General features: G+C 37.2%; 1 protein-coding gene across 1 annotated transcript in view; it reads left to right on the forward strand.

Annotated features, from left to right (window-relative positions):
* The window catches only part of Git (ARF GTPase-activating protein GIT1), a 707749-nt gene that overhangs the window by 523001 nt on the left and 169069 nt on the right, over positions 1-15679 (forward strand). Inside the window, exon 17 of the mRNA XM_090400625.1 lies at positions 10010-10345. Within this exon, the coding sequence (XP_090256751.1) occupies positions 10010-10345 (336 nt within the window). The remainder of the gene's footprint in view (positions 1-10009; positions 10346-15679) is intronic.

The raw sequence follows: 15679 nt of genomic DNA on the forward strand, positions 1-15679 counted from the left end.
GAGATACCCTGCTTTTACAGATGTCGGAGGTCTAGGTGTATCAAAAGTAAGGATGATGTTCTTGGTTGAGACCAGGCGACCATCCCTGCGTATCAGGATGCGCCTCACACCTGTCACTCCTTGATCTTTAAGTTCTGAACATATCTCCTCATCAGGAACCTCAAGGAGATCCCATTCTGATATCACTCCTCTACTGGAATTGAGTGTTCTGTGAGGTGTTACTGCAATTTGTATTCCACTCATTGTCGTTGCCCTCTGTAGTTTCTCTGAATGTTGTTTGCACATTGTTTCCACAAGGATATCACCAGAATGCAATTTCTTGATAGTTTTGAGAGGTCCTGCCAGTCCTTCTGAACCTTTTTGGATAAAGAAGGGTGACATTTTCCCAATTGATTTTTCACCTGTTACATGAATGATTAAAAAGGTTGGTACATTTATATTAGTATCCGATATCTTTTGTTTCTTACTTCTGTTTTCATATGCTGTGTCTATATTATCAGTACTTGGTTGGGACTTTGTTAGGGTCCCTGAAACATTTGAGAATGAAGAATTCATATTTAAGGAATTTTTAATTCGGTTCCAGAGCTCCCCGCCCACCACGGAGCCACACATGGATGCCCACTACCCGGCAATCAAAGACTGCACTCAGGAGTGGAACGCCAGGGCTATTCTGGACACTATACCGGCACTGCAGCAGGTCTAAGATCTCGACCCCGGCCCATGGGGTGAGAGACTTACTGTAACACCGTTGACCCTTGCAGGCAAACCCACTAGCCGATTGATCCTGACTGGGCCATCCAAGACCGCCCGTCTTGCTGAAGCAGGGGAAAAAGTAGTGCAAGACTACCAGGCCAGGATCCCCCCCCCCCTTTTCTGGATGTCCATGGGTCGCACTGCACTGCAAACATGGTGGTAGGGCGTTGGATCCCAGTGATGGTGGTCTGGAAAAAGAATACTGAAAAAGAACTCAGGAGAAGTAGAGCAAAGAAAAAGAGGAAGAATGAAAAGGGCCAGTACCATCACTGGGAGGTCCCCTCCACTACGAACAGGTGCCCAACATTCAGGAGTAGGCTATTGCAGACACAACGAACCTGCGTGCACTTATACATGAATATCACACTATTCACGACTGACTGTGGATCTCTTTTATATATATGAAAATAACGAAGTATCGAGAACCTTCGAGATGAATCTGAAAGGCACTAGACAGCGCACTCAAATGAACTACTGCTTCAGCCATCTATCTGCGATGTTAGTACTAGTACTTAAGTACCACTTGGCACTAGTAGGTGGCTGAAGAAGCATGTCTATTTAATATTTATTTTTATAGGATTTTATATAAAGTGTCAAATGCATAGTGTTCCTTGTGAATCAGGAAAGCATTTTATGAGTCTAAATATTGCAGTATAGCTTAATGGCTTCATTGAAATTATTTTTTATTTAATCGCATTTTAATGTTAAGAGTTATTTTTTCAAAGTGGCTGGCAGGCCACCTGTGGTCTGCGGGGCCATGCTTTGAAGACCCCTGTTTTAGAATATCTGCCATCTTATTTTGCTAGGAACTTTTGGTGTGCTTTTTTCTTTTCCACAACTGCTTCTTTTGTGTTGTTCACCATTGTGTTCTTATTTGTCTATCCTTGCAAATAACTTCACCACATGCCTCCTTCTGAATCAATGTTTTCTTCAGAGTTTTTCACTAAGGTTTCACTGAGGTTTGGTTCTTGTTTTGAACTGTTTCATTCTTTCTTCAAGAATGTTTGTATAGTTTATAATGTTTATTGTAAAAGCTGCTGAACTTTAATTCTTTTTAAAACTTTTTTTTTATATATACTGTTGTTTTCAATGTACTATTCAGTTTTATCCTACTTAAAACTAAGTGATGGTTACTTACAATTTCGAATCATCTGTGTACTCATTCTTGTATCCTGAACCACCTTGAAGATATTACTGCCAGCAGTGCTAGTCAACGAGCCTTTTCTTATTTCTTAATTTTCTCTCCACGTGAACTTGTGAACATTTTTAAGTTGAAATGTGGTGGTAATAATGACTAATTTGTATCCTGAGCAGAAATCCAGAAAATACTTACCATTATTATTTTTTTTTTCCTCCAAATTTTACCAAAATGTTCCTATATGCCTGCTGGAATTAATTTCCTATTCTGCTATTTAGATCTCCAACAAGTATTATTATATTTTATATTTTGGTTTCTTAAGGAACTAGATTCTAACTAAATCATTCCACCTAGATCTTGGTTTCCTCTAAGTCTTAAGTGACTGTACTGCCTTACATTAATTCTGTGCTCGCACATTCCTGTATGTCAACAAAATCCTTCCTAATATTGTAATTTTTCATATGATTCTACTGATGCTCTACATTCACTTCATTAATTTAATTCTTGATCAAAGATTGGAGTGGTTTCTGGTCTTAGATTAAGATTGAAGAGCACAAATATGAGATCTCAGTCTTGATCCTATCTGTGGTCTGGAAGTATGATCAACTGTTTTATTTCTAACCCAGTTTGCAGATTCCATAAGTTAAAACTGGTTTGAATTACTGTCTTGTATACAACTAGTTTAATGTATTCACTGATTTCTCTCTTATTCTATATAAATTTATGCAGTCAACCTCCCACCATACCAGCTTTGCTAATTTTGTTGTCTATTTTCATATTTAATTTATCATCTTCACTTAAAATTGTGTAAATAGCTGAAATATTTTACTTGTTCATTCAGAATGCAGTTGATTTTTCTCAGTGTTTTGACTTATTTTTCGTTGCCTTTGTCTTTTTATTAGGGATTTTCATGCCAAATTTTATTATTCATCAGTTATTCAGTTTACTCAGAGAATCCTAATGACTCGTACTGGATTTATGTACAACATCCACATCTCTTATTTAAATATTTGGCATAATATCACTTTCCTTTATAATGTCATCCATATAGATGATGAATAACAATGGAGATAATGTGCACACCTGTCTCACACCAGATAATGTGTACTCCTGTCTCAAATCATCTTCCTGTACATCCTTCATTTTTCATCACTGACTTTACAACACAAATATAGACTAAGTATTGCTTGATGTAATGTCTCATTTCACCATATAGCTATAGCACTTTGAATGACTTTTCTCTTGTCACCTTGTCATATATGTTTTCCAGATTTAACAAAACTTCAAATACAGATCCTTTTTATATTCCCATGGGTTCTCAGTGGTGCTGAATTAAACTCTGTGGAGGCCCCTAGGCAGTCTAAATCTCATCCTCCCCCCACACACTCCTAACTGACAGCTGAGCTGACAGAAAATGAGCTTTTAAGAAACAAACTGTAATGCGAATCTGATGTCTATGATTTATGTACTTTAAGTTGTTTATGGGTACATTACATTAATACAGTATTTTATCTATAGAGTCCTTAATGTAAAGTGTTTGTTTCTTTGAGTTGATTTTTTTTTCTATCTTTTGGAAACAGTTTAAGAAAGCTTGATTATAATTTTCTTTCAAGATCAAATCAGTATTATTTTGATCTGTTGTCGCATGGCCCATAGGCCAGTGCCTACTCTGCCTATTTGGTAATCCGGCACTGGTTCTCAGCAATTTTTCATAAAATGAAAATCTGATTTTGGCAACCCCTATTTGCTCTGAATACAGCTTATTCTTATATAGGCTTCCTACTTCTTTCTCGGAACACTCTATAAAGTATTCTATATGGTGCCAAAAAAATATATGTATATACTAAACTTCGACCCCCCCCCTTCAGTACACGTGCTATGAGATGTGCACATTAATAGAAGAGCTTATGTAGAGTCTACAATCTTCACCATTACATTTAGCTATGGCAATGGTGTTGACGTTGGAAGAAAAGACGTTTATTGTTGAGCATTATTTTCGTTCATACTGAGTTGGTAAAGCAAATGGTCTAAGGCTAAAACATGTTTGTGAGCAGCTTGTTCGTCATAATCAAGAGATTATGATGAACAAATGGAATCTCTTACCTTGATCAAGAGATTCCGACATACTGGAAGTGTTCTGCTGCAATGCAACGGGCCACAAATGGTTAGGCCACAAATGAGAATCATAGGCATGTGATGGAGTAAGTGTTACTTACAGTCTCTGAAACACAGTCAACACCTAACAGTGGTAAAATTTGGGATACCAAGGCAGTCACTACAGAGAATCTTTAAAGAGCTGGGTGCCTTTTTATACATCTTTGAGGTAGGTCAGTGCTTAACAGCAACAGATTATGCTGCATGGTAGGAATACCATGCACGTGTGTTGTCAATGAAGAAGATCAACACATGATGTGTGGTTTCCAGCCATTACATAATTGGACCCTCCTTCATTGAAGAGTGTGATGTTACCTTGAATAGTGAATGCTGCATTGAGAATGGATTGGTTCCATTCCCCCAGGATTTGCATAGGATGTGTCACTTAAAAAAACAATCCATTTCATGCACAGATATTCCAACAGGATGGAGCAATCTGTCACACATCATGTGGTTATAGAACCTATTTATCAGAACACTTCCCCGAGAGGATCATTTCGAGGTTCACAGAATTCCCATACCCTTCACATTCTTCTGATCTCACATAACATGATGTATTCATTTGGGGTATGTTGAAGGAATTATCATCAAATTCCTGATATATGCCCTCTGGGGTTGTACAGGATATGATAGTACTACATGAAAAATTACATCATTACTAACTTATTATCTACAATTTTCCTCCAAATCAGTCTGACAGTTGGAGCCTGTCAAGACTCCAACATCATCAGATCTTATATTTCTCTATCTTCTAAGGCACTTTCCTATCAATCCACTTATATCTTGGCCTTCCTCTGGATCTTTTTCCTGCCAGCCTGGCAGAGAACACTTGTTTTGCTAAGCTTTCATCTCCCATTCTATTTAAGTGACCATACCACCTGAGATTAGCTCTGCTAATGCATTCCTGGATGCTGACAATATCAAGTTCTTTCCTATCCTCATTTTTAATATGATATTGCCATTGATGCCATCTGTTCATGCCCCTAATCTTTGTCAGGACTCTCATATCTGCGGCCTCTAGTTCAAGTGTTTTACGTCTGACCCAGCTCTCAGCTCAGTAAGTTAAAATTGGCTTGAGCACTGTCTTGTATACAGCCAATTTACTATTTTGGCCAATTTCTCTCTTATTCCATATAAATTTATTCAGTTGATTTCCTACCATACCAGCTTTGTTGATTCTGTTGCCCATTTCCATATTTAATTTACCATCTTCAATAAAAATCATGCTTAAGTAGCTGAAATGTTTTACTTGTTCTTTAGGTTCTCCATTCACAATGCAGTTGATATTTTCAGTGCTTCTGCCTATTTTCATTGTCTTTATCTTGTTATTGCTGACGTTCATACCATATCTATTACAACAGTTATTCAGTTTAGTCAGGGAATCTTGCAGACTTGCAGTATAACATCGTCGCATAAAGCAAAGAGCTGATATTAGCATCTCCAATTTTGATATGAGGTTTAATACCACTTTCCTTCATAATGTGATCCATATAGATAATGAATAATAGAGGGAGTTAATGTACATCCTTGTCTGACACCAGATTTAACATTAAACCACCTTCCTGTACTTCCTTCAATTCTAATGGTGACTTACAACTCAAATAAAGACTAAGTATTGCTAGATATAATGCCCCATTGAATCATATAACCATAGTGTTTCGAATAGCTTCTCTCTTGGCACCTTGTTATATTCCTTTTCCAGATCTAAAAACTTAAATACAGATCTTTGTTATATTCCCATGCTTTCTCAACTATTTGTCGTAAAGTGAAGATCTGATAATGACAGCCTCTATTTGGCCTGAATCCAGCTTGTTCTTCACCAAGCTTCTCTTCCACAATCCTTCTCTGCCGTTTCTCAAGTATACTTGCATATAACTTACCAGGAGCACTCGGTAATGAAATACCTCTGTAATTCTCACATTCAGTTTTATTAGCCTTTTTATATATGGGTACTATGAGAGCCCTACTCCAATCATCTGGAATTCGTCCCTCTGTTCAGTCCTTCTGAACTGTGCAGTGCAGCCACTGTGAGACTTTTATACCTCCATACTTTAGCATTTCTGGTAGAATATCATCTAGTCCAGCTGCCTTTCCGCATGCCAGGCTTTTCATGGCTTTTTCTACTTAAGTATGGATATGTATTCCTGACTGTATGCCTATTGAGTGTTTTTTACCACCGTGCTATCACTGCTTGTTTCATTTAGTAATTTTTCGAAGTAATTATTCCATACTTCAAGGATATCTTTTTTCATCTGTTTTCATGTCACCTTTATCATCTCTAATTTCTTTTACAGGCCTCTTTCCTCCATTTCTAAGCTTCTTCAACAACCTCCAAAATATCTTGCCACTTTCTTGATATTTATTTTCTATGTTCTTACCAAAGTCCTCCCTTAACTTTTCTTTAGCTAGTTTTACACACTGTTTAGCTTTCTTACATTTGTCTCTGTATTCTCTAAAAGCACATGCTGACTTATTTGCCAGGAAATTTTGATATGCTTTCTTCTTTTCTTTTGCTGCCTAAACTTTAACTTCCTCTGTTCACCATGGAGTTCATTTTTCTGTCCTTACAGACAACCTCACTACATGCCTCTCTGGCTGAATCAATCAGTGTTTTCTTCAGAGCTTGCCACTGAATCTCCAAGGTTTGCTTCCTGTTCTCAAACTCTTTCATTTTTTCTTCAATCATGTTTGTGTATTTTAGTCTACATTTCACATCAGAGAGCTGCTCAACTTTTATTCATTTTAAAACTTTCTTACATGTTCTTCTATTCAATATGAAATTCAATTTTATCTTGCTCAAGACTAAATGGCGATCACTTCCAATTTCAAATCCTCTGTCTGTTGTCCTGCACTAGGGAGAAAACATCATTATCAACAATAACATAGTCAGTGAGACTTTTCTTATTCCTTGCCTCCTCTTTCCATGTGAATTTGTGCACATTTTTATGTTGGAACATGGTGTTAGTAATAACCAGTCCATGTTCTGAGCACAAATCCAACAGATATTTGCCATTATTATTAGCTTTGCTCATTTCTCCAAATTTTCCCAATATATTTTTGTATGTCTGACAATCATTTCCTACTCTGCTATCTAGATCCCCAACAAGGACCAACTTTTCCTTTTTCATTGTGTCAGTTGCTTTCTCTAAAGCTTCAAAAAATTCCTTCACTTCTACCTTAGTAGAACCTTCTGTGTTACCATAGGCACAAATAAGTCTCATTGTCCAGTTCCTTATTCTGATATTTGCCCACATCACTCTACTTGAGACTGCCTGCCATTCAAGAAGATTAGCCTCGTATTTAGTGTTGAATACTATGGCTACTCCTTGTTTTCTTTAATTGTTATGGCGTGTGTGTAACATTTTGTATTTATTGCTCATGAAAGATCTCACCAGTTTTTGCCCTTTTTTTTGTTTTGTTTCAGTCATGCCAATTATGTCTACCTGGTACTTATCCAATTCCTCAGCTAGCCCTATTTCTTTGCCATTCAGGCTTCTTATTTTGATAGTACCGATCTTGAACTTTGGTGATGTTGATTTGGGGTGTGTTTTCAGATTTGTTCTAGTAGCTGACTTTTCACTTTTCACCCTGGTTCCCTGCCGAAAACAACTGGGGCCTTGTTTAACCAAGCGATGCCTCAGCCATTATGAAATTCTGTCATGCTGTACCGTCATTTTTTATTTTGGTTTAAGCCAATAAGAATACAATTTTGTCGGCTAAATCCTATCCTCGTTCATTCAGTGTTGAGGTACCTAACAGGTATATAGATACCTAACAGGTATCTACCTAACGTGGTACCCTGTTAGGTAGATACCTAACAGGGTACCACGAGAAGATGAGGATGGGACATTAGGTCAGAAGCCTTTGCCTTTCTCTGTATTCTTTTAAAGGCTATGTGGAGGTCTCCTCTCAGTTATATAGCTTTGACCCTTAAGCACCCCTATATACCGATGTGTTTTTCAAATATTAGACGTGTCAAAGAAGCTTTCTTATACTGTTCTATTTCAACACTCACGTTCCTTGTTAGTGAGTGATTAATGATGTTCATTTGTTCAGCCATTGAGGTTGTATCATTGCTGCTCACCAAATTACTAGGATAAATCTTTTTTTTTTAAAGCAGCCCTCGGATTACCTAAGGTTCGATAGCCCTGCTGACATATATCATTGTAGTTTTATTCGCTACAGTTTTTTTTTTTTTTTTTTTTAACACTATACTGTATAATAGTTGGTTGATGCAGTAGACATTCTAGAGCTCTGGAATTAATATTTCCCCAAGGTAGTTTAGTCTTTTTTCTCTTTTTGCATAAAATCAACTCTAAGCATGTTGTTGATCATTGTAGATCAACAACATGCTTAGCCTAGCCCAGTTTCTTGAATATGACCTGGTAAGTAATTAAAACTAAAATTAAAATTAATTTTTTTTAATTTTAATTTTAATATTAAAAGTAATTAATATGGGATGCAATCTATAACCATCAGCTGTGATATTTCTGTAAATTAGTTTCATTCATGATACAAAGTGTGGCTATTAAATAATGAGACAAGGTGCGCTGTGAATCGTGTACTCATAGCAGTTGGATGCGCTTGTGCTGTGAATGACCTTGAAAGTCCTAGAAACAGTTGAGATAAGCATTGTTCGCTGTCGCTCGTAGTTATTCTGTAGGCAGTTATGAAATAAACATATTTGAAGTCGCTTTGCCGGAATAATGTCTAAAGTTGAACTCAAGCAGTGCATTAATCTCAAATACCTTGTGAAATTGAAGAAATCACCGGCTGAGTGCTTGAAACTGTTGCAGGAGGTATATGGTGATAATGTAATGTCACGTGCACAAATGTTTGAATGGCATAAGCGCTTTGCTGAAGGTCGAGAAAACGTTGAAGATGACGAACGACTGGGTCACCCTGTCATGGCAGCAACCCGAACAAAACATTGGGAAAATTAATGAAATTGTCCGCAAAGATTGCTGATTAAGCATTCGGATGATAGCAGACATGGTGCACATTGATAAGGAGACTGTATGACAAATTTTGCATAAGCAATTGAGCGTGAACAAAGTCTGCACCAAAATGGTTCCGAAAAACTTGTGTCAGAAAGACGTTCAGACACACATTTGCAATGACATCATGCTACGGCTGACAGAAGAACTGGACTTGTAGGAGAAGGGTCATCACATGTGATGAGACGTGGATTTTCCAGTATGATCCACAAACAAAGAGACAATCAGTGCACTGGAAAACTCCCACGTCACCAAGAATTAAAAAAGCAAGAATGAGTAAGTCAAAAAACTGAAGGCAATTCTGATCGTTTTTTTTTTTTTTTTTATATCAATGGCATGGTAATGGTTGAATTGGTACCAGAGTGTCAGACAGTCAACCAACATTATTACCTTGATGTTCTGGCCAAGCTGAGAGAACAAGTGAGGAAGAAGAGACCCGATCTGTGGAAGAACAACATTTGGATTCTCCATCAGGACAACGCTCAGCCCACAATGCACTGTCTCTTAAGCAGTATCTAGCTGATAAGAAGATACCAGCGTTGGACCATCCACCTTACTCGCTGGACTTAGCTCCATGTGACTTTTACCTTTTTCCAAAGTTGAAACCTGCATTTAAGGGCACCCATTTTCAGTCAGTGGATGAGGTAAAGGAGAAAACGGCAGCGCTACTGAAGCTGATAACTTGTAGCACTGCTTCCAACAATGGAAAATTCATATGCAGTGGATTGGTAGTAGAGGTTTGGTGTAGTGGTGGAGACAGAGAGTTGTACAGTAGGTGTCCTCCCGCAATGAATCTTGGGACTCCTTGGAGGTATCACGAATAATAATAAGAATAAGTTGTACAATTATAATAATAAACCACATTTTTGCAACCAGTTCTCGTTATTTAATTGCCACACCTCGTATTCATGGTCATACAATTAAAAAAACTATATTATATAATTATTATAAAAAAATTTATTTTTAGGTACAAAAACTAATGCAAGAGAATTCCCATCTTAGATCATTTGTTCATTGTGTATCAGCTGATTCTCAAAGAACTACTTCTCACCTTTTACCCAATGGTTATGAACTACCCCCTGGTCATTCACATCCAGCATCTGTGCTTCCATCTCCAATAATTGAAGGAATTATTTCACGATCACCTCGCTCTAGTCAACGACCTCAATCAATGTATGAGCCCAGAGAAAGACAACAGTTACACCACCAGCAGTATCCTCATGTGTGGAATTCGGGATTTCCTATAGGACAAAGTTGCTGTCATAGTTATGGTAGTAATTTACCCAGGGATGACAGTGGTATTGTAAGTAATAGTTTAAGTTTTCATGAAATACCTTAGCTTTTTAGAGAAAGTAAGTAATTTAAAGAAGAAGAATCAGAAATTCATCCTGACTTGTAGTAAAATAATCTATTTATTATAAGTGTAAATTGGCCTGCCACACTGAGTCTGCTGTCTCATTGGAGGAGGTGTCTGTGATAATAATAATAACACCATGCAGAGACATGTTGCTTGCTTGAGATGTATGTAGTCCAGAATGCAGAATAGATAGTACTCCTGTTTGCCTCAGTAAATGTGCATACTTGAGAAAGTATTTATTATTTGATTTACAGGCCTTCATAGAGTCACTATACTCATAGAGATCCTTCCATTTTACCATAGCATACCAGTCATATTTGCCTTGAAAATTCTTCAATGACAATGCATTTGCTACCTACACCCCAGCACTGCATTATACTTGCCTACCACACTCTAAGCAAAGAATCTACTTCTTCACTCCTTAACATAGTTTCCAGGGTGACCTCTGGTTGCTTTATGCAATCACTGCCCTGAACAATACCTTCCCTTCTATAGACCTTTCTGATAGGCTCGTTTCCTTAACACCTCTCTCTCTCTTTCTCTCTCTCTTTTTTCTATATTCAATATTTCATATTCCTGATACAATCTTAAATACTTGTCCTTGGATTCACTAGAGTGTCCTGTTTTCTTACAGATATTTAGGAGACCAAATCTCTGCACATTAGTCTGGATGTAGCCTAAACAGTACATCAGTAGATGGTAGCAGTCCTCTGAGCAACTCTTGACAGCTGTAGCAGTGTTTCACCTAAATGCAGGGCTGGATTAACCATTAAGCAAAATAAGCACATGCTTAGGGCATCATGGAAAGGGGGGGGGGTACCACAGAATTTCTGCTTTAGTTAGATGACGAATTTAATTTAAATTAACTTTTAATTAGTTTTTCATTGTTTTATCTTTTCTTACTGTTACCTACTTTGTTTCAATAAATAATGACGTGTAAAAGGCCTAATAAAACTCTAACCACGTGCATGACGGTTCGCTTACACCGTATTATCGCTCACGGCGCTTTCTGCCACTACCATTGCGTCAAATGAGGTAATTTTTTATGATTAAGGTAACCATTTTATGTTTTATTTTCCTGTCTGTTTTAGGTCTTGTTTTAATAAATTATGTCTTATAAAAGGCTCCAGAAGCAAATATAAAACAAATCATATGGTTGTCTCAGAAACGCGTCTCTGGTAAAAGGCCTAGCTTTCACAGAAGTGCGACTCCGGTAAAATAAGGGTTAATTAAATAAGGGTTAATTGCACGAAAGCACATGATTCAGCTGTAAGCCGAAAATGAAATTGTTCATATGATTTTGCCTGTGATATGTGTATAGCGTTAGTCTAATGAGCAGCGTTAGTCTAATGACAACGCTGCTAACATGTCTGGTTATTATAAGGGGATGCAGCAAAAAATTTTAGAAACAAACAAATTTGCTATATATGTGCCCTGTGCAGCTCATTCATTAAATTCGGTAGGCCGAAGTGCTGTTGACTGCTGGGAAGAGGCGGTTAATTTCTTCTCTACAGTGCGGTTGCTCTGTACCTTTTTTTTTTTCAGCCTCAACCAGCTGGTGGACAATTCTTAAAGGTTGTATTGGAAATGAAAATGTCTTAAAATCCCTCTCTGATACCAGATGGAAAGCACATGCTATGGCAACAGCAGCAATTTTGAAATCTTTCCTTGAAATTTTAGAAGCTTAGACTGTATAGCCAAAGATCAGTCACAAAAGGAAGACACTAGAAGAGAAGCAGATAATATTGCAAATAAGATGCAACAGCTAGAATTCGTTTTTATGTTGAATTTTTGGGATGAGATTTTGCAAAATTTTCCTAGAGTAAGCCAAGTTCTACAGAATGAGGATGTCAACTTAAAAACATGTGCAAATCTATATGGATCATTAACTTCCCAATTGTGCACTTCACAAAATGAATTTGAAAGATATGAAGCAGCTACAAAGGAAGTGTTACCAGATGTTGATTACAAGGCAGCTCAAACTCGCAAACGTATCAGAAAGAAGGTACCCAATGACGGAGATGCTCCAGAAGTATATCTGAATGCCAGAGATAAATTTCGTATCACCACCTTTTACACAATTGTTGACAAACTTGAAACTGAGATGAGAAGAAGAGGAGAGATATATACAAAGAAATATCAGTGAGATTTTCTTTTTTAAGTGATGTGCCACATAATGCTACTTCAGTGACGTCATCATCTACTGAAATTGAAAAGTATTCTCAGTGTTGTCAAAAGTCTATTGATGCTTACCCAGAGGACTTGAACACTAATTTCTCAGCTGAGCTTCAACAGTTTCACTCATATGTGCGCCATAAGTTCAGTGCAACAAAAAATGTAAAAACAAGATTCAATCATGCTGAACTTTATAAAAATAATTATAGAAGACAATATTGAGTGTGCCTTTCCAAATGTAGACATTGCCTTTCGTATTTTTAACATTAATGGTCACAAATTGCTCAGCTGAGCATTCATTTTCTCAGTTGAAGTATATTAAAAATCCCATCAGAACAACTATGCAGCAACGCAGGTTGAATGCGTTATCTCTACTAAATATAGGAGCAGATATTTACGTAAGATTAATTATGAGGATCTGATCAAAGTCTTTGTAATTAAAAAAAGTAGGAGAAAACTTTTCAAATCCAAATAAAGTTGAAGTATACAAAAATAAACATTATTTTCCATCTTACTATAAGTTTTGTTTCATTTCGAAAAATAAATATTTATTTTATGGTTTATTATTGTTTATATTTTGAATTACATATATATGGGGCACCAAAATCTTTTAAGTGCTTAGGGCCTCTATGGGTCTTAATCTGGCCCTGCCTAAATGTCAACTCTTTATTCTACTACTGCCACAACTCTGATTACTCATCTACTGGAATGCATTTCTACTAACTAAAGGTAGATATCATCTGTACAAGAATGATCAGCGGAATAAGTGGTGCTAGCAGTCAATTTAATTGATGTTATTAGGAATAAGAAGATCAGTCAGACAAATCCTTCTACATAAATACAAAATGCTTGAACATTTTGTATTTATTGCTTGTATTTATCACTGGTGTTAGTTTTGTGGCTATTATTGTTTGTTTTCTTACTTTTCAGTGTTTCATGGTATGCTAGAAATCCTCTCCCTTATCCTTACTCAATTCCGTTCGAAAATAGTTAGAAGTACCTACAAACACAGTAATTTATCTATCCTTGACCCCCTTTGCTACTATAATCTGCCTTAACTAAATCCTATCTCTTCGGTTGGTTATGAGTGCAAAGCTCAGCAGACAGAGTCTGTCTCGGGCTAGAGTCAATCCTCTTTGAATGCAAAATCCAGAATTAACTCCCTTTCAGAATTAAGAAAAATTTGTTTGATAACACTGTGCCATCTTATTTCCTATACAAGAGAAATCTCCTTGTCATGGAGTTAACACACAGACTATTTTATGATTCTAGAATCTGGCAAACAGGTTTTGATTTCGTCGACTATCCTCCAAGCCCTTTTGGCGTACATGTGGGACCTCGATTCCCCATTATTGCTTCTGCTGGATTTCCTTTTGCCGCTAAAACAATTGCGAGCAAAATGCCCAATTTTGTCACAATTGAAGCACCTAGGAGGTTCTCTTCTCTCACCTCTCTCACTGTCCTTTTCCGATCTCAGAGGAGAGCTCGTAGAATCTCGAGTTGTTACTTCTGTTAGTTTTTCCATCATAGCATACAATCTGTCCAACATGGGTTGTTGCAGTCTTACAACTTCTGATTGTACTATTTCCACAGTCCTATCGGCTTGAGGAGTAGAGAGTTTCATGGACACTGCTGCCAGTTGGTTAAAAACATCATCAAGGCGGTCCATGACAGGCTGTTGTGAACGCTTGTTTAATCATTAATTCAACCTCCTTCAAGTCAGTCATACCATCTATTATCCGATTAGCGTTAACCGATCCATTTCCTTCACGCTTGTCAAGGTTCTCAGTTCTTTCCTTCCTCTCATGAGATTCCTTCTCTAGCTTAGGGTTGCTAACCGAATCATTTTCCTTCTTGCCAGCATTAACAAGAAATAGATGTGGGACTATAATGTCTCAGAGCATCAGCTCCCTTTCTCTCATGGCATTAAAGCATTCTTCAATATTGGTTACTTTCCTTTTGTAGACTGTCTCCCTGAGGCTCTTGTTTCACTCCCAGCCTGAATTAGTGAAAAAATGCCCAATCCAGGTGCGATTTATCCTCGTTTGATACGTTCAGTGTGTTAGCAAGGGTTAACAACCTATTGTAGAAATCTGTTACGCTCTCTATCCTTTTGTATAATTCTCTGTAGTTTCCACAAATTTGGACCTAAGCTTCTTAACTTTGAAAACTTGGAAATTATAACTTCCTTAAATTTTGCATAGTCTAAGGTCTCTTTCAAGATGGGGGAGAAGTTGAGGAAGTTCTTTGCCTTCCCTACAAGTTTAATGCACAGAAGGATGAGGAGTTGCAAGTCAGTCCACCTGCCTATTTTCCTCAACTCTTCGACGTAGCTAAAGAAAGCTAAGACGTCATCAGTATCCTCCCCAGAGAACTGTGGAAAGACATGTTAGGGGTTGATGGTCCTGAAAAACTTGCAGTCATCCATCCTAGAACTTGATGGTTGATTTTTACTTGTATGTAGGTTCCCACGATATTGTCCCGTTTTTTTTGTGTTTTTTTTTCACACAAATTTCTGTTATCCTAACTTCTTGCACCAAAATTGCCCTATCTCAAACCAAAACGAACTCACCTTGATTTACAGAAATTTTTGTTCCATTTCCCCTTCGACAAAAAATATTTTTTTTGTTTAATCGAATAAATCAAAATCCTACTGACTGTGCCATTGTTAGTTTTGTGGCTATTATTGTTTGTTTCCTTACTTTTCAGTGTTTCGTGGTATGTTAGAAATCCTCTCCCTTATCCTTACTCAACTCAGTTCGAAAATAGTTAGTAGAAGTGCCTACAAACACAATAATTTATCTATCCTTGACCTCTCTGCTAGTATAATCTGCCTTAACTAAATCCGATCCCTTTGGTGGCGTTCCTTCGGTTGGTTATGGGTGCAAAGCTCAGCAGACCAAGAGTCTGTGTCGGGCTAGAGTCAAGCCTCTTTGAATGCAAAATCCAGAATTAACTCCCTTTCAGAATTAAGAAAAATTTGTTTGATAAGGCTGTACCATCTTATTTCCTATACAAGAGAAATGGAGTTAACACACAGATTATTTTATGATTCTAGAGTCTAACAAACAGCAATCCAAATTACAAATCCTTAACAAACTTATT

Source organism: Typopeltis vanoorti, chromosome 1 (assembly GCF_054136105.1).
Source record: "Typopeltis vanoorti isolate ZY-2024b chromosome 1, IOZ_Tvanoo_1.0, whole genome shotgun sequence".
NCBI classification, from domain to species: Eukaryota; Metazoa; Arthropoda; class Arachnida; order Uropygi; family Thelyphonidae; genus Typopeltis; species Typopeltis vanoorti.